Source organism: Setaria viridis, chromosome 8, assembly GCF_005286985.2.
Source record: "Setaria viridis chromosome 8, Setaria_viridis_v4.0, whole genome shotgun sequence".
NCBI classification, from domain to species: Eukaryota; Viridiplantae; Streptophyta; class Magnoliopsida; order Poales; family Poaceae; genus Setaria; species Setaria viridis.
The window spans coordinates 41,170,149-41,192,269 of NC_048270.2; the positions used below are offsets into that span (position 1 = coordinate 41,170,149).

Sequence of the window (22,121 nt, forward strand, 5' to 3'; positions counted from 1 at the left end):
ACGCAACATGCAGCCCAGGGCAAGACAAACCATCTGACTCCAACAACGAAACATGCATGTTCGGGCCTGTCGTGGGCCGCAGTAAGCCGCACTCACCTATTTGTTATTCTAATGTTGGGCATCGACTAGAGTGGACATGGCAACAAATAACACATAACAAATGGGGTTCAAAGATTATAAAAGGAGAAGAATTAATAGACATCCATCTATATTTGGTGAAGATAGCTTGCACTTCATCAAAGCTGTATACGTACCATCCTTTTTTTAACACAAAAAAAAATCATACACACCAGTTGGTGTTTGATTCAGCCATGATTCATGGGACAAAGATGATGATGAAATAAACAAATTCATCATCCTGTTTTGAGAAATGGTTTGACCCATAAAGTATTTTGAGACATGGAGGAGCACAAGAAGAAGGTGGAGTCCAAGAATGCTCTTGAGAACTATGCCTCTACAACATGCGCGCGCCACACAAGACCCCGGCTTCGAGTTATCTTTACTCTGGCATTGTTGCTTTTGTTATGCTAGTGCTTCATTCTTAAATCCACGATTGTAGCACAAAACTATGTTACCGTGACCTGGTTACTTTGGCTGAACTGTGATGAAAAGATCCAAGTTTTCCTCAAAAAAAAAAGTTCCAAGTTATCATTGCTGGGTTCTTAAGATATATGGGCTGGTGAATTGTTTTTTTTTCCTGAGTCTTTCTTTTGCTGTTAGTTTGCATTTTCGTGCTGATTGATAAGTGCAGCTCTGCTGGATGTTGGAAGTAGTTGACTGCTCTATTAATTTCTGAGCTATTTGGCTGCTGTCATCACCAGGATGCTCTGTTTGTGTTTCACATTGGCTTTGTAGTCATGTCAACCTGGCATCTTGCTTTGGTTTATTATGAAATTTTTCATTACCATTGTTCATTGTACTGGGCCTATGTCATTATTTTGCTTGTATTATTGTTGGTACTGCTTATTGATGTCATGCTACTTGCATGCGCTGGTATGGTGCCTTAATTTGACATTTTTCTGCCGTTAGTGATTTGGCACAGTGCATTGCTTTGTTTAGTACTAATCAGATTTGGCTAATTGTAGGTAATTTGAGGATTTCATATTTAACTTGCCTTCAAAACAAACTAACAAATGTCACTTCAAAACATTCCGTACTTTGCTATACTTGATTGACTCTTGTGGATTAACAAACTAATTATCATGAATAAATCAAACTTCTTGAATCAACTGGATTAGCTCTAAAAATATAGAAAACGATAAGAGATTATGACACATGTAGATGCTAAAGGCTCCGAGGGGCCCAAAGCCGAAAGCAAGGACAGCCGCTGCATAACAATGTTTGCAGTTGTAACACAACTGACAACACTCTGTTTCACAATACGATGCCCGTCTGTGTCTGTGTCTGTGCCTGGTCAAACGAAAGCTTTCCTCCCTGTTGACGGCACAAATATTTGACGTATCAGTAATTGATGCAACCATGCATGGAGATTACTGTGGATACAGATAAGGAATTAATAGGAGTACAAACAATAGTTCAGAATCTAGAATCAACTTTCAGCATAGAGAAAGAATAATGCGAGTTACCTGAACGCATAGGATGTCTTTCCATCAAGATGGTGCGGAGCAATTGTTTTGGTTGTGTTCGCAGGTTTTTATACATGCTGGTTGGGGCGAGGAGGGGCAGAGGTCATGTATAGGCACCTTCGCTGGCAAGAGTACAAGGCTCATCCAAGATCCATTTTTTTCTGTGCGCGCTCTTCAACCTTGAAAGATGGGAGCGGATTGGGAGCTTGTGATCTGATGCGCTCGAACCTGGTGGACACAATTTATACTAGGCCGACGCAACATGCAGCCGAGGGCAAGACAAACGATCTGACTCCAACAACGAAACATGTTCGGGCCTGTCGTGGGCCGCAAATGTTATGATGATGAAGATTTAGGCCTGTTACTATGTTCTCTGCCCAGTTCAGACACCATGCTGTTAAGCCCTGATGAACTAACCTTTTTGGAAGGTTACGAGGCACTCCAGATCAGGGAGAAAATGAAAGGTATGGTTCAGTCTGACGTGTCATCCTCCAAGGGTGAAGCGTTGAATGTTAGAGGCAGGTCTGAGCAGAAGATCTACAACAACAATAATAGTCGAGACAAGAGTCAGAATGGTAGAGGTCGTTCGAAGTCCAGAGGCAAGCTGTTCTGTAGGTATTGCAAGAAGAAAACTCATGTCATTGAGGTTTGTTGGAAGCTGCAAGAAGAAAACGCATAGGCTATCTTTCCATCAAGACGTGCAGTCTTCAATCTGAAATATTCATATGTAGTTGATGACATGCTTGGTGATATGGCTGATCTTCTCAGACTCGGAGGAGCTACCTGAAATAATGGAATCATGCAGCTTCTTGCTGCAAGTCAACTTGAGAAACCTTGGATTCACACATGGTAGGTATCGTGGAAGTCTCTTTATGGTGCGGTCGTTCAGCTCTATGCTGATGAGTACAGGGACTTCTTAACCCACCAAATTCCTTTTGTATTACCACATTGGCATTCGAACCATACATATCAAGAGTTCTGATATGCATAAGTTGTATAATGGTTCTAGGAAGATTCTCCAAATGTACAGAGCCTAAAAGCACAATATGTTGTAGAAACTTCATATCGTCGATGTCGTCTCGCAGCCCTCTAATCCCAAGTATCTTAGATGCCTCAACTGACATAGGAAACCAACCAACCTATCACAATCTCCACCATTAATACAAAATACCCTTAGCATAGAGAAACTATTCAACGAATCACTTAGGTCAAAGTTGATCTTGGAATTTATAAATAATGTTCTTACGCACTCTTGTTTTTGTAGAGCAGCCAATCCAGGTACCAAACTAGTTGGTCCTATGGACAAGCGATGAACAAGACTATCGTTACGACCACTTGCAACTTGCATGTCCTGCACCACAAGCGACTCTTCTCTTGCCATGAATTCAGCAAAGGAGCGCACCACATCATGCATTTCGCAATGGTATGCAGCTAAAGAATTTTCCGGTTCTATAAGATTCCTGGTGACTAACTCCTGGAAGTGCTCGGCTGCTATTTCTTCTAGTTGGTCATCATGTGAACTACTTTGGTCCGTGTAAGGTTGGATGAATCCCTCACTAATCCACATGGGAATAACAATACGCCTCCGAATACATGTACCTTTTGGAAAAATGGAACAGTAAAGGAAGCACTGCTTCTGCTGGGAAGACAAATCCTCATAACTCAAATAGATTCGCCTGTCCAGCTCCTTGGGCAATCCAGCTACTGACCATGCATGATGGTTCAAAACAGCCTCCCACTCACGCTCACTTCTAGACCTCGTGCTTAGCAATCCTCCCATCACTTTGACAGCAAGTGGTAAGCCATCACATTTTATGACAATTTTCATCCCAACATCTCTTAGGTAATCAGTTCCAACTACGTGTCAATAATCGAGACAAATGAATTCTGTGCTTGTGTGAGTGCATTTTTATTTAAATTAACATGAAGATGCCATAGTTACGATTTATAATTAACAACTAATATGAATTCTTTTCACTCTCTACTCTGGAAGAATAATATGCTAAGGTTCTATTTGGGGTTGGATGTAAGCACATCAATGATTGGTCTGTTGAGGGTGCTGGGCGAGTGGGCCTCGCGTTCTGCTTTTGTCAAAACCAATTTTAAAAACCAATAGCGTTCTGCTTTCCTTAATTAATTATTACATGCAATTTAAGGAAAAAAATGTTTGTGCTTTTACATCTGAAGTGCACTCGAATTGAGACATGCAAACTGTAAATACGTACGGTGCCCCAAGGACCATTTCTGCATATATTTCTGCATATATTACTAATTATAGGCTTTTTTTGAGCTTCTATGTATGTGCTAAAAAATATAAATCCTATAAATTCTTATAAAAAAAGGAAACATAATGCCATTAATTATATATGTAGGTTCTCGTCATCATTGACAAAAACAGCCATGTTTTTTCTAAAAAAATTACCCACCTTTGTTATTATGAAAAAACCAATCTTGCTCATTAATTACCCAGCTCAGTGACTTTTAAAAATGATCCACAATAAATATGTAACTAAACTATCCATCTAATCCCTCAGTCATGTAATACAAGATATCTAAGTGTTCAAAATTTATCTCCAATACAAGGCATTATTGTAGGTACATTTGGATGGTGGTCATTTAATTCTTTCTATAATTAACAACATAAGGGTGACTGATTGGTGGATTATTAAAAAATAAGTTCCTTGTTATTTGCAATTACCATTAACACAAGGGTACATGCGTCTTTTGATGGCGGAGAGAGAATCAATCACTACGCTAAAAATGATTTGTGCTTGCACACGGAAATTAATATGCTGGCAGGTAGGTTGGCACCCACTAGCACAAAGATGCCAAAGGCCGGCCCGCCAGCACAGATGGAGGTGCATCTGTGCTGGGTTAGGTGGCCCACCACCACAGATGCCGCACAAATATTCTCACGGATAGCGTTTTCCCCATCCAATCTTCCATTTGGAGCCTGCTTGAGAGGAGCTCGGGAAAAGTTCCAAAAACACTGAATACTAGGGGAGGTTTTGTTATTGAATTTTTCAAGGTGATTTGTAAGTTTCCATGGTTTTAAGTAATTTTAAACATGGCTATTGGAATTTTTTTATGATCTAACTATATTCATAAAAAAACACATTCATGGATAGAAATAGAAAGACTTGTAAGGACACATCTCAAATCATGGAAATTGATGAAATATTCACATGTTTCCTAGGTTTATCTGTAATTCTATTTACATTTCGATTTAAATAAATTATAATAACATTTAAACTTGATCCGTAAATCATGATAATTGGTATTGAATAATTTTGCCATTATCCAAAGTTAAGAAAACAACATATTTTGAGATAGTAGAACAACACATGCTTCACAAAATGGAGACACACCTCCTCATAACCCTATAACTCAAGAGGAGTTCCAAGGTAGAGTAACATGTGAATTAACTAGCCAAAATATTTACTCCTTCCGTTCCTTAATATAAGCCATATAGTTTTTAGAACTAATATTAACACACGGCTTGGGAGGAAAAATCTGTTGCTTTTGTACGTGAATGGCACTTGGGGAAGGCATGTGCTATGTATGGTTGGAAGGTTTTCAAACTAATCGGTTCTTTTTTCTAGAGTTTTTGTTCCACATGCGTGGGAAGCTGGCGTGGGAGCTGGTACGTACGTATATTTTGTGAATTTTCTTTAGAAATCTATATGGCTTATATTAAGGAATGGAGGAAGTATATTTTATATCAAAATATACTTTTTAGGTGCACTCTAACATGTATTTTCATGCATAGAAATTTGAAACATGTTTGAACTCGTCTAGCAATTCTTTAAAAATATTTTAGATTTGACGAAAAATACGTGCTAGCAAGCTATAATACCACTCGCTAGCACAGACGGTCTCTGCTGGCAAGAGGTATTATAGCCCGCCAGAACAGATCACTCCCTTATAAGGTGCTAGGGAGGCACCAAAATTTTCCGAGTCCCGGAGCGAAACTGAATCACGCCATGAGGCAACAAAATTTTCACGCCGTGTCTGCCACCGTTCTATCCGCTCCTTTGTCAACGACTGCACTTGACCCCGCTCGTGTGCTGCCACCTTGTCCTCTCTGCCCTCAGCTGCATGGGCCTTCGACTGTGTGTCGCTGCTTCGTCCTCCCCGCTCTCGACCGCGCACCGCCATCGTCACTTGCGCCCTCTGCTTCTTTCTCGAGCTCACCTCTACTCCCGACCAGACACGCACCTCACTCATCTCTGGCCATGCCCCGAGCGCCACTGCGCCTCCAAGCTCACACCTCCAGCCCCCTCGGCTCCCGTAAGTACAACAACTACCTAGAACATCACCACCGATTCATATAGTTGTGCACATCTAGGGAGCATCAAATCAGTCGATGATCACAAATTATGTGATCGTTGGGGCAATGGCTAGTTCTTGGAGTTGGAGATATAAATACCCCATTGCCTAGCCATTTCATATGGGTTTGAGCTTGTAGAAGCTATAGGCTTGGTGTCCACATATACACAAGTGCTCTATATATCCAAAAAAATGCTAAAGAGAATATTAAGGCAATTAGCATAAGACTTAGATTTGGATTAGTGCTAGCTTAGGCCTATTACCGCATTGCTTTAGATATTAGCCCAAAGTCAGGTGAGGTTTGCACACCTCTTTGGTACTAGTGGTTGCGCGCACCAACCATTGTAAATCTGAGGCTTGTAAGTCTTGTGAGATCCTCCAACCACGTTTTGTGGAGTGGTTGCTGGTGCATGTGAAACGAAGGAGAGGCCCCTGGCCAAAGCTCTACCATGTGAAGGATGGTGTGGAGAATCCGAGAGAGGCTAAGCGGAGATCCACTTGCACTTGGGGAAGGCTCACATCGGGTTTCCTATGGAGTTATTTGACAGAGGAGTTTATACCCTTTTGTGGGCAATCCCTTGAGAGGGGTTCCAACAATGAGGACTAGTGGAAAGCTTTGCTTTCCGATATCTCGGTAAAAATTATCGTGTCGCCGTGCAGGCAGTTTGCATTCTCCACCCCTTTACCTTCCACATTCTTTATTGCACTTTACTTTCTATGTTTAAATTTGCTAGAATTGCCATGTCTAGTTTATAGGATTGGAATCTAGAGTGCAAAACTCTTTTGCTGTTGAGATAGCGACACATAGAAAATTCTAGTGCACATCTAGTTAGAAATTGAAATATATTTTTATATGTGCTTAGAACCTTAATTTTTAGAACACCCAATTCACACCCCTCCCCCCTCCTTAGCTACAGGGTGTCAGGGTCCCTTAAATAAGCACCAGCTAGAAAAAAGAATTGTGCTGGCGGTTATTGTAACCATACCGCCATCACAACAAACACTTGCCAGCACAAATAGGCATTTGTGCTGGTAGAAGGTTGCTGCAGGTGTGGAACCCGCAAGCACAAACCTCTTTTGGCTGCCAACATAAAGCTTTGTAGGTGCACACCACATCATCCCCGAGACGCTGATGGTCGCGTGTGGACTGAATTAATTAGTCAGCAATAGGTGCACATGATTTGAGGTTACTTTATGTTTTTCTTAATAACGCATGGGTAATTTTACAATTATGTATACAGTACCGAAGTGAATATGCTTGTCGCTTAGAATGACTGTACTTGAGACTTGACTCTCTTCAACGAGACGATCTACAGGCCAAAGCAGAGCAAACTACAAGAAGTTAGATAAAAAGCCAATTGACTAGCCTGCTCATCAAATTAAACTGCTCATCACTGATTACTGATGGGTTTGTCGCAACTGATGTTTTTTTATATGTGTTCTCTCAAGCTCTGTCAGCATTTACGAACAGAGCCAGCTCATCTGAATTCTACTGGAGCAATGCCCCAATGGAACTAGCAGAATATGCATGTCAGCAAGATGTGGTAAAAAGCGAGAAAAACTTTACTGAAAATATGAAACAAAACGAGGAGGACAGCATAATATTCCTATTCTCAGCTGGGGCGTCTACGTCGACGATGCTGACAAGGAAGGTGTTGAGGATGTCCTCCATGTCGTAGGACGCCTCCCTGACCTCGCTAGCCCACAGCCAGACTTGTGGATCCAGCTGCTCTGGCGGCACCTCACCCACCTTGCTTAGAGCCGTCTCCGCACTTTCGAGCTCATGTTTCAGAGACTCGATCTTTTCAGGCAGGCCCTTCTGCAGCTTGTACTCCTCATGGAGCAGCTCGCCGAGCTTGCCGATGACGCTGCCCACTGCCCCGGCCACAAGATCCATGCCTAGCTAGCTCTTGAGATGAAAAAATAAGCTTGGCATGTGCAGAGCTAATATAACATGTAAACACCTGCAAGCATACAAGGCCATTGACAGTAAACACGTGATAGAAATATGTAGAAATATCGCTGTATAGACAGTGTATACATGTAGGAAGGAAGTGACGAAAATGAAGATTTTAATGCCAAACACATAGCTGAAATTAAAGGTTCCTGTAATAAACACATATCAAATATGGATGAAAAAGTGATCACAATCGAATAAAGATAGCTAAGCACTGGTGGACTCGTAGGTTAATTACTAACTGGAGGGACGGGGCTAATGAAAATGAAGATTCTAATGCCAAACACATAGCTCAAACTGATGACTATGGACTCACCAAGTTGACACAAGTGCAATCAAATATCAATATATATGTGTAAGAACGGTAGCAAGGTGGTAGCAGTGTGTCACTGATACTAGATCTAGATCATATGAAATGGGAAGCCACCAGAAAAGAAAAAATAAGGCGACTAAGGACAATTCATTCAAAAGAAAGAAAGAAATATAGATCGAGGCCATTAAGCAAGAATTATAGATAAGATATGGGGAGCCAAATTAAAGTCACGCACCTTGCTGGTTCAGATCTTCGATTGTGCTTGAGGAAAGAATAAAGGATTGATGGGTAGTTGAGTTCAAGATGAAGGATTGTACTCCACCTGGAGCAGCTCTCCGAGCTTGCCGATGACCCTGCCCACCGCCCCGGCCACAAGATCCAATATCCTCTGCCGGCCAGAATAGGATGTTGGCCGCTCCAATGATGACTTATCAGCTGGACTACAAGACAACAGACAAGTCAGACAAGAAGAAGGTGGAGTCCAAGATGCGCCTCCAAGCTTGTCCAAGATGCGCCTCCAATGGCTTGGTGCCAACCAGCTAGCATAAGGTAGTACTCCAAAACTTGTCGTTTTCTTTCCAGTAGTTATCGGATCAGCTCATCATCTGTCACAACTCTGTTCTCTGTCGTTTTCTTTCCAGTAGTTATACTGCAGCCGCGGCTGACATGTATAGATCACAAAAAGGCACAAGATGTTGGAGAATCTGTGCAGTACTATGTCACCGGAAATGAAGACCAAAGTGAGCAAACGGATCCATGGTGCGAAATTAAGGCCGAACTGAAGTAGTAGCATCAGTTTTTACATGACGCTACTTCGTTGCTAAACAGATGAGCTCCCGCCCATCTAGCATTCAGTACTACTTCACAGCCAACATCTAGTTGTTCTACTCTTGTAGATTAACAAACGAATTATCTTCCACAAGTATAGGAAACGAATTATCTTTCATAAAAGTATTTCAAAATTAATATTACTCCGAATGGGTCGTTTTGGCTCTTCAACTAGATATACACTATGTGCAGATGCATAATAATATCTATGATCTTAGAAAGGTTAAAAATGATCTACAATTTGGAACGGAGGGAGTAACATAGAATAAATAAAAGAAACCAGAGGCCCTACACCCCTGCTGAAGCAGGGTAGTATTGCTCAACTTTGTCGTCAGATATCCATTCTGTTTGGTTCGTTTCTTCCGTGTTTCAAGCAAGTGTACACAAGAACTTAGGAGAGCAGAAGTTTGCGCGGTTGCCTCTTTAGCAGACGTCAGAATGTCTGAGTGAGGCGAAACAGACAATTGTTGGGGATCCACAAAAAAGGTTATCACCCTCAACCGTGTTTGAGTCTTAACTCGCCTGGCCATCGCGTAAAAGCCTCTAGCTTCGGACAGCTGCTGCGGTACGTTAGCTTCGGGTAGGACCGAAACCGGCATTCTCTCCGAAGTTAAGGAACTGACTAACGGGTAAAGCAACCTCGCTGTGAAGATTCCTTGTCTTTTGTGTGCAGGAGGAAAGGTGAATCACCTCGTCATAACGACTAGCCAACAAAGCAAAAGACAGGCGAAAGCACGGGAGAGCTCCCCACATGAAGCCTCAGCGAAGCCGACTGCGCCTGAGCTTCGGACGGCCAAAGCTACCGAGGTTACGCCCGACTTCGGTGACGAGGTCAAGGTGCATGGGGACGTGAACGACATAAGAGCGTGATTTGCATGACCTTGTGAGAGCGCAAATCACGAGGCTGTCAAACGGCAAAGAAAATATGATGTACTAAAGATCAAATTGTAAAGCATATTTTGGAAATGTAGTGATTGAGTAGGGACAAATGTGTAATAGGAAATGTTGTCTCAGGCACTGTAAAAGGAGGGATTCACCCCATGTAAGGACTTACTTGCACTGCATTTATGAAATAACCGCTGAACAGTTGAGGAATTAATTTGTGGATTCGTTTCGCCTGCTTTTTGACCGAAGTTAAGTGATTTGGATCCTACTGACTCCCAGACACTACTAGAAAACTCGGTATTAGTACCGGTTCGTAGGGTGCATATCTTCCGAAAATGCATCCAGAATTAATCCGTCGAGATAAAGGGGGTCTTTTATCACGGATCCCAAAACAAGGATATAAGATCCCCTTTTAGTCCCGGTTGGCATTAACAACCGGGAGAAAACGGTCGCCACGCCAGGGGCTGCCTCCCACCCCTTTTATCCTGGTTGGTAATACCAACCGGGACTAAATGGTTTTGCAAAAAAAAATTACAAAAATAAAAAAAATATCGAACCCATTTGTCACACAAAATATGCGCGTGCGCGGTCCGTGGGATTCGAACCCATGAACTCAAGCCTCGCGTGTAGCTTCGTTGCCATCCCACCTACACAACACATATATTTATATAGGGGATGCTATCCTTTTGTATTAACTCATGGAGGACCCTTTAGTAACACCAACCGGGATTAAAGACCTCATTTAATCCCGGTTGGTAATACCAACCGGGATAAAAAGGTTCGAGGGATTTAGTCCTTTCCCAGCCACACATGAGGGACCCTTTTTTATCCCGGTTGGAAACACCAATCGGGATAAAAATGGTCCGAGGGCTTTATTCTTTTTTCAGCCACCCGTGGGGGACCTTTTTATCCCGGTTGGAGTTTTCAACCGGGACTAAAGAACCCCCTTTTATCCTGGTTGCTTTAGTCCCGAGTGGTAATACCAACCGGGACTAAAGGGTGACCTTTTAGTCCCGGTTGATCTTACCAACTGGGATTAAAGGGTCCCCTGCGTGTGCCTGAATTTTTCAACCAGAACTAAAGGATCTCCACGGGTGGCTGATTTTTTGAACCGGGACTAAAAGGTTCCCTTTAGTCCCGATTGCAAATACCAACCGGGAGTAAAGTGTAGCGCACCCCCTTTTCGCCCGGGCCGAAATTAAACCGAGACTAAAGGGGGTGGTATCTAAAGTTAGTTCTCTAGTAGTGAGTGTTTGAGTACGAGCGAGGCTCGGACTCAACAACAATCCTCAATGCTTGAGTTTGGTTCTGGCACCTGCACCAGGTTACTTGTAGACACAAATATGTTGCTTTTTCTTGCTCTTGATCACACAAAACACACACTTTGTAGACACAAATGTACAATACCTAGTCAATTTATAGTTACAAGTAGCCAACAATCACCAACTATAGTCAATTTATAGTTACAAGCATGCCGCTGCCACTACCACCACAAGTATAGTTGCCTGCTTGTCGTCGACCACCGCCGCAGATTCTTGTCGTCGACCACCACAAGTATCTCCGGTTATCCAGTTACTACTGACCATCAAGGACTTGTCAAAGCAGCATTCCACTCACGCTCTAGGCATACAGATATATTTGACAATACGATGCCCGTCTGCATCTGTGCCTAGTCAAATTAAATGAAAGCTTTCATCCCTGTTGACGGCACAAATATTTGACGAATTAGCAACGATGCATGGAGATTCCATGGATACAGACAAGGAATAGGAGTACAAACAACAGATGGGAATCTAGAAACAATTAACTTTCGGCATAGAGGAAGAATAATGCGAGTTACCTGAACGCATAGGCTATCTTTCCATCAAGACGTGCAGTCTTCAATCTTCATCTGAATCTTCTTCGACGTAGTTGATGTCATGCTTGGTGATATGGCTGATCTTCTCACACTCGGAGGAGCTACCTGAAATAATGGAATCATGCAGCTCCTTGCTACAAATCAACTTGAGGAACCTTGGATTCACACAAGGTAGGTATCCAGGAAGTCTCTCTATGGTGCCGTCCTCCAGCTCTATGCTGTCGAGTACAGGGACACCTTGCAACACCTCCAGCTTCGGGCAGCGGACAATCCTAATCTTGTGCAATCTGGAGATGCCGCTAATCCTCTTGAGCTTGGGGCAGTCAAACACGACAAGTTTCACAACAGAAGTGAAGTTCTCCACAGATGTCAGGTTGTTCAGCTCCCTCAGTGTCAGCTCTCTTAGAGCATGCCTCTTGTTGTTGGCAAGCCCCGGTGGAAAACAGCTCAGCTTGCATTTTATGATCTTCAGACCCTCGAGAGCCTGCATGGCCATGGTGCCTGCAGTCTGCTCCTCCCAGTCCCACTCCTCCCATTCGCACAAGCCTTTCAGATAAAGATGTGTCAGATTAGGAAATGCAGCTGATGTAGATGCAGTGACGCCTCCACCCACAGTCGAGGAAGAGGATGATGCCTGAAATTCGGACCCGACGCTCTTGATGGCTGGTGCATCTATAATGTCCAACACTTTCAGACTAGGGAGCTGAGACAAACCATCAGGGAGTTTGGTGCAGCAAGGCAGGTCCTCCAGATACAAAATGCTCAAGCTCTTAAATGCACATGCTTCCACTACCATCATCCAATTTGGTAGTGTGCGACCAAAGTATCCTTGAATAATTAAATGGTGAATGCGGGGTGGTGGGCAGAGCTTCTCTAATACCTCTTCCACTACTTGCTGCTGCTGCTTCTCGATCTCATCCCTCAATTCCATGCATGCGCTGTTACTCCATTGTAATTCCAAGTACTCAAGGTGCTCTTTGCTGCTAATCCTGGCCATTTCAGCCAATGAGCTGGCAGATACATTCTCGAGACCATGTAAAGTAAGCCTCCTAAGCTTAGAAAGAGGCCGTATCTCTTCCAAGCTGCACCAGCGCCCATCCATATCCATGTGTACCCGAAACCCACCAAGTAACCTTAGATTTCTTAACCCACCAAACTCCTTGGGTATTACCACATTGGGATTCAAACCATACATATCAAGAGTTCTAAGATGCACCAGTTGTATAATGGTTCTAGGAAGATTCTCCAAATGTACAGAGCCTCGAACCACAATATGCTGTAGGAACTTCATATTGTCGATGTCGTCTGGCAGCCTAGATATATTTGTGTCCTCTAATCCAAGTATCTTAGGTGCCTCAACTGACATATGGAACCAACCAACCTATCACAATCTCCACCATGTATAAACAATACCCTTAGGATAGAGAAACTATTCAATGACAATTCAGGTACCAGACTCTTAATCTTGGAACTTATAAATAATGTTCTTACTGACTCTTGTTTTTGTAGAGCAGCCAATCTAGGTACCAGACTGGTTGGTCCTATGGACAAGCGACGAACAAGACTATCATTACTACCACCGGCAACTTGCATGTCCTGCACCACAACCGACTCTTCTCTTGCAATAAATTCAGCAAAGGAGCGCACCACATCATGCATTGTGCATCTGTATGTCCCTTGCCGTTCTATAAGATTCCTGGTGATTAACTCCTGGTAGTGCTCGGCTGCTATTTCTTCTAGTTGGTCATCATGTGAACTACTTCGGTCCGTGTGAGGTTGGATGAATCCCTCACTAATCCACATGGGAATAACACGACGCCACAAAATACTTGTACCTTTTGGGAAAAGTGAACAGTAAAGGAAGCACTGCTTCTGCTGGGAAGATAAATCCTCATAACTCAAATAGATTCGGCTGTCCAGCTCCTTGGGCAATCCAACTACTGACCATGCATGATGGTTCAAAACAGCCTCCCACTCACGCTCACTTCTGGACCTCGTGCTTAGCAATCCTCCCATCACTTTGACAGCAAGCGGTAAGCCATCACACTTTCTGATAATTTTCATCCCGACATCTCTTAGGTAATCAGTTCCAACTACCTGTCAACAAACCAGACAAATGAATTGCACCCTTATGTGAGTGCATTTTTATTTAAATTAACATGAAGTTTAATTGCAAGATCCCATAGTTACGATTTTTAATTAACAACTAATATGAATTCTTTTAGCTCTTTACTCACGAAGAATAATCGGATGGCCAATATGCTAAGGTCTATTTGGCGTTGGATGTCTCTCAAAAGTACGTGCTTGATTGGTTTTTTTCACGTGTGGGCGTGGCGTTCTGCTTTTGTGCTTTCAATTCCATAAGCCAATTTTAGAAACCAATAACATTCTGCTTTTGTACATATATGCAATTTAAGGAAATAAAACTTGTTTGTGCTTTTACATATATATGAAGTGTACACTTCTGCATTCCCCAAGGACCATTTCTGCATACATGTTACACGTTTATTACAAATTATAGACTGTTTTTGGAGCTTCTATGTATGTGCTAGAGAAAAAATATAAATCCTACAAATTCTTATAAAAAAGGAAACATTATGCCATTAATTATCTAGGCTCTCGTCATTATTGACAAAAATAACTATGTTTTTCTTTACAAAAATTACCCACCTTTGTTATTACGGAAAAAATCTAAAGTAAATCCAATCTTGCTCATTAATTACCCAGCTCAGTGACTTTAAAAAATGATACACAGTAGATATATAACCAAATTATCCATCTAATCCCTCCGCATTGTAATACAAGGCATCCGAGTGTTCAAAATTTATCCTCAAGTACAAGGCATTATTGTAGGTACATTTGGATGATGGCCATTTAATTTTTTCTATAATTAACAAGATAATGGTGACTGATTGGTGGATGTAACACCCTAATTTTCATATTTTCAATTAATAAAATTTATTAGAAATTAAATGCATGTGTCTAAGGATATTTAAATTTTCTTGGGCATTTAAACCTTTTTGAAATAAATTAATGAATCGTAGGAGTTCATTGTTGCATTCATGATGGTGCATTATTTTTGGTTGCTTGAATTCAAATTTGTGTTTGGATTCATTAATTTGAATCTCTTTTAAATAAATAGGAAAACCCTTTTTATTTTCCCTCCCTTCCTTCTCTTCCTTTCGGCCCACTTCTTTCTTCGCACCCAGCTTGGCCCAGTGCTCCTCCTCCGCAGCCGCAGCGCATCGCCACAACAGCCTAGCAGCGGCCCATCTCCGCCTCAGCCCAGCTCCCGCGCTGCTCCTCCTCTTCCTCTGCTGACACCTGGGGCCCGCTCATCATCCCCTTCCACCTGCCATCCCCGCGACACACTCGAGCTAGACTTGAGTTTGGCTCAAGCTGCTCCCGACCGCGCCCTCCACGTCCACCTCGGCCTTGGGCCAGCATGCCAAGGCCAGCCCCAGGCTATAAAAGGTCGCCACCACCCCCCCTCGGCCTCATCAAACCCTAGCTATTGCCTTGAGGTCCAACGCTGTCGTAGGCCGAGCCTGAGCACCGCGCGCACCCGCTTCCGTGGATCTCTGCCGTCGTAGCCAAGGACAACGCCCGATGAACCGCAAGGGGGTGAGGAGGCTGCCAATGAAGTCCCCGTGCTTCCCCTCATCTCCCTTCACGCGGACAAGCTTGTTGGAGACAAACACTACCACAACGAACCGCTCCGCAGCGTCGCCTCTGCCGTCCCCGTGCCAACCACCATGACAACACCGTAGATGTGTTCGTCGTGCACTCTGCTTCCTCCAGGGCTAGATCGCGTTGCAAACCACACTCGGACGCTGGATTTTGAGCTAGTTTCAACGAGTGCGCTGCCGCCGCCGGGTTTTTGTCCTAGATGACCACAACCGGTCGATGTTGATCCGAAGGCCCGAATCAGATCTGACACGGGTCAATAACGGTTAACCCTCGTGCCACACCGTTCGTTTGCGCTAAAGAGTCCCAAGTCCCAAAGTAATTAGATCCAGGTCCTTTTTCTTCTGTTTTAGCCCCTGATCTTTTGCAAAATAGTGCCTACCATCCTAGGCCCACTCTTTTACGCATTAAACCTTCGATTTATATGCTTATTTATGTTTTAGCCCTCGGTTTCTCATAACTTGGACCCTAGAAGTTTAGTTTCCTTGCTGATAAGCCCATACACCTTGTTTAGTTCATATCTTTACCGTTTTAGATCCATTTTAAGCGTTTCTTGCGTCTATGAGTTTTTCTTAACGCGTAGATTAGTTTTATGATCTTTTTTTGCTCTATTGCTACTGTTTGGTGTATTGTTTTCTTATTTTATTCCCTTGTTTGCTTGTATATGCTCGTGTGATGCATATAGAAGGATTACAATTCGAGGAATTCGAAGGTCAAGGCTTTGAAGACTTCGAGCAGCTGGAGCAAGTCCAAGATGGCAAGTCGTGCTCTTGATCACAACTTGATCCTATGAAACCTTTACATTCTTGTTCAATACACATATGCTATGCATGTTAAGTTTATAAGCATGACAAGTCCTATTTAAGGTGTGCCTAGTTTAATTCCCTATACCTTGATCAACCTGGGTTTACTATAATGTTGGGTAGTTATTTCATAGTTGCTTAACTTGGTTATGGTGGTGTTAATGAACCAATGCTTAAACCTATTTTATTTATGCTATACCTTTCATTAATACAAGATCACCATGCTCAATTGGAACATGGAGAACCACCTGGAAAACAGTGCGACCACAAGAAGTATATGGCTCTAGTCATGGCTAGTTAATTAGAGACTTTAATCTGGGGTAATCTTACCGAAAGGACAAGAGGGGAGGTGTTGATGGGGTATAATATGGCCCTCATTCTGATATGCTCTATGGTAGCTTCGCAGTCTTGAGAGAAATTTATACTCTGCTTCGACCTGAAACCTTAGCGGGTTACCACTTACTAGGCAATCATTCCTGCTAATATGTTTTAAAATCTCTAGGATACCTTGTATTTCAGGATGGAGGGAGTATGTTATAAATAATGTAAATCAACCCCTAAATTTTGGTCTATATATGCCGCCTCTTTAATTATAATAAAAATCTAAAGTAAGCCCCTGTGTTTACGTCTAAACCACCTGCATCTGCCATTATGAAGAAAATAACCAAAGTACTCCCATATACGTTTAATTTTTAATAAATTACTCATGTCTTCCATTATTGAAAGTATTCAAAGCAACGCAAAGTATATGTGCATAGAGCATGTCATTATGCAGACCATGTAAACACATGCATGTCGGAAGCAGCGAGCATATCAGTTTACTTTCAATGGATCAGCAATAATATAAAAAGCATATAGAATAATCGGCACAACAATAATGCAATGGTTACAGAGTATATACATGGGTGTTATGTTATATATATATATAGAGAGAGAGAGCAAAGAGAATCAATCACTATGCCAAAAGCAGTTTGTGCTCGCACACGGAAATTAATATGCTGGCGGTAGAATTGGCACCCGTTAGCACAAAGATGCCAAAGGCCGGCCCACCAACACAGATGCCGCCCAAATATGCTTGCGGACAGCTTTTTCCCCATCCAACCTTCCATTTGGAGCCTACTCCATAGGAGCTCGGGAAAAGCTCCAAAAACACCGAATACAAGGGGGGAGGTTTCGTTATTGAATTTTTCAAGGTGATTTGTAAGTTTCAATGGTTTTAAGTAATTTTAAACATGGTTATTGGAAATTTTTTGTGATGGAAATATATTCATAAAAAATCACATTCATGGATAGGAATAGGATGACTTGTAAAGACACATCTCAAAATCATGGAAATTGGTGAAATATTCATATGTTTCCTAGGTTTATCTGTAATTCTATTTACATTTTGGTTTAAATAAATTATAATAATATTTAAAGTTGGTCCGTAAATCATAATTGGTATTGAATCATTTTGTCATTACCCAAAATTAGGAAAACAACATATTTTGATATAGTAGAACAACACATGTTTCACAAAATGGACACGAACCTCCTCATAACCCTATAACTCAAGAGGAGTTCCAAGGTAGAGTAACATGTGAATTAACTAGTCAAAATATTTATATTTTATATCAAAATATACTTTTTAGGTGCACTGTAACATGTATATTCATGCGTAGAAGTTTGAAACATGTTTGAACACCTTTAGCAATTCTTTAAAATATTTGAGATGAGATTTGATGAAAAATATGTGCTGGCAAGCTATAATACTGTTCGCCAGCACAGATGGTCTCTGCTGGCAGAGACCACTCCTTTATAAGGGGTTTCCGAGTCCCAACGCGAAAATGGAATCGCGCCATGTGGCTGCAAAATTTTCACGTTGGGTCTGCACCGTTCTAGCCGCTCCTTCATCGGCGATCACGCTTGACCTGGCTCGGCCCCACTGCTCGTGTGCCGCCTCCTCGTCCTCTCTGCCCTCAGCAGCACGGGCCTCCGACTGTGTGTCGCCACTTCATCCTCCACTCTTGGGCTCACCTCTGCTCCATAGTGAATTTTGGCTGCGGATTTTCTAGCCATAGTGAATTTTGTTTAGTTATGGCCCCCCAAATCTATCCACTTTATAATACATATGACTCTTTAGAATGAACATATAACTATTAAAATTACTAACCCGTGCAGAAGAATGGATTGCTAAATAGTTTTTTTTAAAAAATCTTAATAATGATTTCTCCAAAACTAGTAATAGATTTAGAGAAATGGATGATGTTTCATGACCACATCGAATTAAGTGCACAGACAATGTTTAGGGATTTAGTATTTCATTTTATTTGAACCAGTCACATTCTAATAGTCCATATGCGGAAGACTCCTCTTGTTCCAAATAAAAGATTCTCAAGAGCAGTTGTGTATTCCTCACTTAATCAAATTCTAGTTTGAGAAAAAGCATAGTGTAATGTGGGCGTGTGGCGGTGGAGGTGTGGGTGTACCATTTCATTTATTAGAATTCAAATTCTAAGTACCCATAAATTACGCACAAGCAATTCCTTTTATAATAAGAAAAGAATATCAAACTCCAGATTATCAGTAAGAAGGATTTAAGTGTATTTAAGTGTATCAAAGTCCAAAGTACGTGGGGTACTACTGAATTAGTAAAACAGTTTACTTTATTGCAAAGAATAAAAAGTTTGGCCTGTGTATACTAACCTGATTAGGAGATGGCGGCAGCTGTTTGGTGAGCAGGGACCAAGCGTCCTCTTCATTCAGTGGGCTGACATGGTGTTGGTAGAAGGAGGCTCCCATCCGTTGGGCCAGGTCTTCTGATCTTGTAGTGATTAGGACCCAGTTCCCCTGTTGTTTCTGGCTTGCCTTTCTGATTGGGACACTAAGAACATGACTCCATGCTTGGTCACTCCACACATCGTCCATGATGAGGAGAAACCTGCCCGTGGACAAGGTGTTGGTGAGGGTCCGCGTGAGGAGCGTCTTGTCTTGCGTCCCTCCATGGACTCCACCAGCATGCTCGATTGCTGTCTTTAGCAGCTCAATCTCGTCGAAGTGCTGGGTGATGCTGAGCCATACCTTCACTTTGAAGTGCTCTTGGATGGTTACCTCGTTGAAGATCTTCTGGGCAAGGGTGGTCTTTCCCATGCCACCTGTCCCCACGATGGACACCACCTTCATATCGTGGAGGCCACCGGAGATAAGTAACTGTGCAAGCTCTCTTGTATCCTGCTCTATCTTCTCGCCAGCAATGGCTGACTCATTGAACTCGGATGTCGTCTTCTGCATAGACCTTTCGGTATCAGTTAGCTTCCTCGGCTCCGGGTTGGAACCAAGGTTGATACTGAAGTTGAACCTGTCTGCCTCCTTGTGGATGCCATCCAACCGCTGGTTCAGCTCCTTGATGCGGGTGCCTATCTTGTGGGCGAACACGGGATTCCGCATGCATAAGAGCAACGGCTGGAAGCAACCCACTGACACCTTCTTCTTCACACTGCTGCGTTCTTCAGTAGACCCCCTCCGCTTGTCAGCCGCCTCGAGTTGGCACAGGTCTATGATGTCGGTGGCGTCATACATGGCGTCCTTGAGCTTCCTCACCCATCTCTGCACACTCTGGTCAGTGATGCGCCTCCTCTCTGCATCTGCGAGGAAAGCTTTGAGGCCTTCAATGTTGCCTTCCTGCTTCTCGATCTCGCCGGAGACACCCAGCAGCATGGACACCTCTTCTTGCGCCATGTCAGAGATCAGCTTCTTCACGTAGGGTGCCAAGGCATCCAGGATGGCGGCCATGGCTGGAGCGTAGTGCCTACTAGTAGTAGTAAACCATGCATACATAACCACACCAAAATCAGCTTATTATTATCTTATACTACATCGATCAAATCGATCGATCCATGTGTGGAAGGAGTGTGCTCACCTCAATGTACGCGTCAGTAGAAGAAGCGATGGAGGGCGAGTTCATTAGGAAGGAAGCCACTCCCTATATAGGACTAGCTCCAGGAGTAGCAAGTCGCCGTTTTCTTTCCAGTAGTTATCGGATCAGCTCATCTGTCACAACTCTGTGGTCAAAGGATGGAGTGCAAAAATTAAACTGCAGCCGCGGCTTCCATGTATAGAGCAAACGGATCAATTTTTACATGTCGCTCGATGGTGCGAAATTAAGGCCGAACTGAAGTAGCATCAATTTTTACATGTCGTTCCTTTGTTGTTAAACAGATGAGCTCCCGCCCATCTAGCATTCAGTACTACTTCACAGCCAACAGCTAGCGTGGTGGGAGAGCTAAGTTTGCTCATTTTCGTTGATTGACTTGTTTCCTTTCTTTGCTCGACAGCTTCGCATCTTAGCCGATGGCCCGCAACGGCGATGCTCGTGGCATGGGGTGGCCTGCTAGAAAGGATTCGCATAGCTTCTTGCTGCCTGGTGATAAGGATTCGCATAGCTTCTTGCTGCCTGGTGATAAGGATTCGCATAGCTTTTTTCTGCCTGGTGATATGGATTCGCATAGCTTTTTTCTGCCCGGCAGCCTGCTAGCTAGAAAACACGTCAAACACTCCACTCGGAGCTTATACCTGGTGACAATAAGGATTCTTGCTGCAACCCAGCTCGAGATACGCTGGGTGTACAGCTTGGCGATATCCTGGAAGAGCCTCCATGTTGACATCCTCCAGCTCAACGCACCTTCCAGCACCTCTCCAGCTTCGGGCAGCGGACGATCCTTATCTTGTGCAACCTGGAGAGGCTGCTGATCCTCTTGAGCTCGTGGCAGCGGAACACGTCAAGTTCCAAAACTGAAGAGAATTGAAGTTCTCCACAGATGTCAGGCTGGTGAGGTCGAGTCTTGTCAGAGCTTGCCTCTTGGTGCTGGAGCGAGCATCAAGTTTGCAGCTGCCGACCAGCATATCCCCCTCCCACACAGTAAGGTTGGAGGGCAGAGCTTTTCCAACACCTCCTCCTCGATCACACTAACACTATGGGAAACAGTGAAAATACCGAGTGTTTTTTCCTTTGCTGAGTTCTATCGAGCACTCGGCAAACGACGTGTTTGCCAAGTGTCTCCATATATACACTCGGCATACAAAATACACTCGGCAAAGGACATGCGGCAAAACCCATGAAGACACTCGGCAAACTACAGTCACTCGGCAAATCTCTAGCACGTGCCTCTCGCACATGCGACGACTGTCAAGAAGTGTGCTGGACGTTTGCACTTTGCCGAGTGTCCGTTAGCGGCACTCGGCAAAGTACATGTTTACCGAGTGTCCCTCCCTAGGCACTCAGCAAAGTATAGTTTTGCCGAGTGTTTTCTATAGACACTCGGCAATTTGGTATATTTGTCGATCAGTTTGCTATATTTAATAAATTTATAGCACAAATAGGATTTTTTCGATTACAGGCAAATTTGAACTGCAAGTGATTGAAATAATAGAATAAGTTCAGTGGAAAAATCCTATTTATGTTATTGAGTCCATTCTGGGACCTTACCTAGGAAATGAAAAGAAATTTCGAACATCTTGTTCAGATAACACGACCACGAACGTCTGGCCCAACGGTTTTTAAATTCTAAAAAAAGCAAACGAAGTCTAAAAATCACGAGATTTATCAAGATATCATGATATCATATATGGAGGCTGTGGAAAAAAATTGAGAAGGTTTCGCATATTATGTCACGTAGGACCGGAGTATCTTCGAAGAAGAGTTTAGGAATTGAGAAGGATCTATTAACATTTTGAGTCAAAGTGACGGTCGAATTGGAGTTTGAATTCAAAACTTTTTGTATAGGAAATAGAAAAAATAAATTGGTTCATGTCAAATTTTGGGAATTTTTCAGATCGGTTTGATAATTTTTATTTATTATCAGCACTTATAGAATTTAAATTGATTTTGAGCTATAAC

The 22,121-nt window shown here is 42.9% G+C and overlaps 2 protein-coding genes across 8 annotated transcripts; both read right to left on the bottom strand.

Annotated features, from left to right (window-relative positions):
• Positions 1–11,223: 11,223 nt before the first annotated feature.
• Positions 11,224–13,092, bottom strand: LOC140223550 (uncharacterized). Its single transcript, XM_072295476.1, has 2 exons — positions 11,739–13,092; positions 11,224–11,596 (listed from the first exon to the last, which is right to left on the bottom strand). Exon 1 carries the CDS (start codon positions 13,045–13,047, stop codon positions 11,779–11,781), a length of 1,269 nt encoding a protein of 422 aa, XP_072151577.1. The 5' UTR covers positions 13,048–13,092; the 3' UTR covers positions 11,224–11,596; positions 11,739–11,778.
• Positions 12,874–20,542, bottom strand: LOC117833087 (putative disease resistance protein RGA3). 7 transcript variants are annotated; one of them, XM_072295474.1, is made up of 4 exons: positions 20,365–20,541; positions 20,145–20,286; positions 18,932–20,036; positions 12,874–13,853 (listed from the first exon to the last, which is right to left on the bottom strand). In XM_072295474.1, the coding sequence occupies exons 3-4, from the start codon at positions 20,015–20,017 to the stop codon at positions 13,089–13,091; spliced, it is 1,851 nt and encodes a 616-aa protein (XP_072151575.1). In that variant the 5' UTR covers positions 20,018–20,036; positions 20,145–20,286; positions 20,365–20,541; the 3' UTR covers positions 12,874–13,088. The 7 variants fall into 7 exon arrangements, with proteins under 7 accessions (XP_072151575.1, XP_072151576.1, XP_072151574.1 ...); XM_034712468.2 differs by adding an exon at positions 16,577–16,682 and having other exon boundaries at positions 13,698–13,853; positions 20,145–20,541; XM_072295475.1 differs by having other exon boundaries at positions 18,932–20,033; positions 20,145–20,542.
• Between the last annotated feature and the right edge of the window lie 1,579 nt (positions 20,543–22,121).

Excerpts from the sequence above, each read along its gene's own strand:
- LOC140223550 (XM_072295476.1), bottom strand. The coding sequence starts at position 13,047 with ATGAAGTTCCTACAGCATATTGTGGTTCGAGGCTCTGTACATTTGGAG.
- LOC117833087 (XM_072295475.1), bottom strand. The coding sequence starts at position 20,017 with ATGGCCGCCATCCTGGATGCCTTGGCACCCTACGTGAAGAAGCTGATC. Across the intron at positions 13,854-18,931 it reads TGCCGCCATCTCCTAATCAG|GTAGTTGGAACTGATTACCT; the intron begins GTTAGTATACAC and ends GTTTGTTGACAG.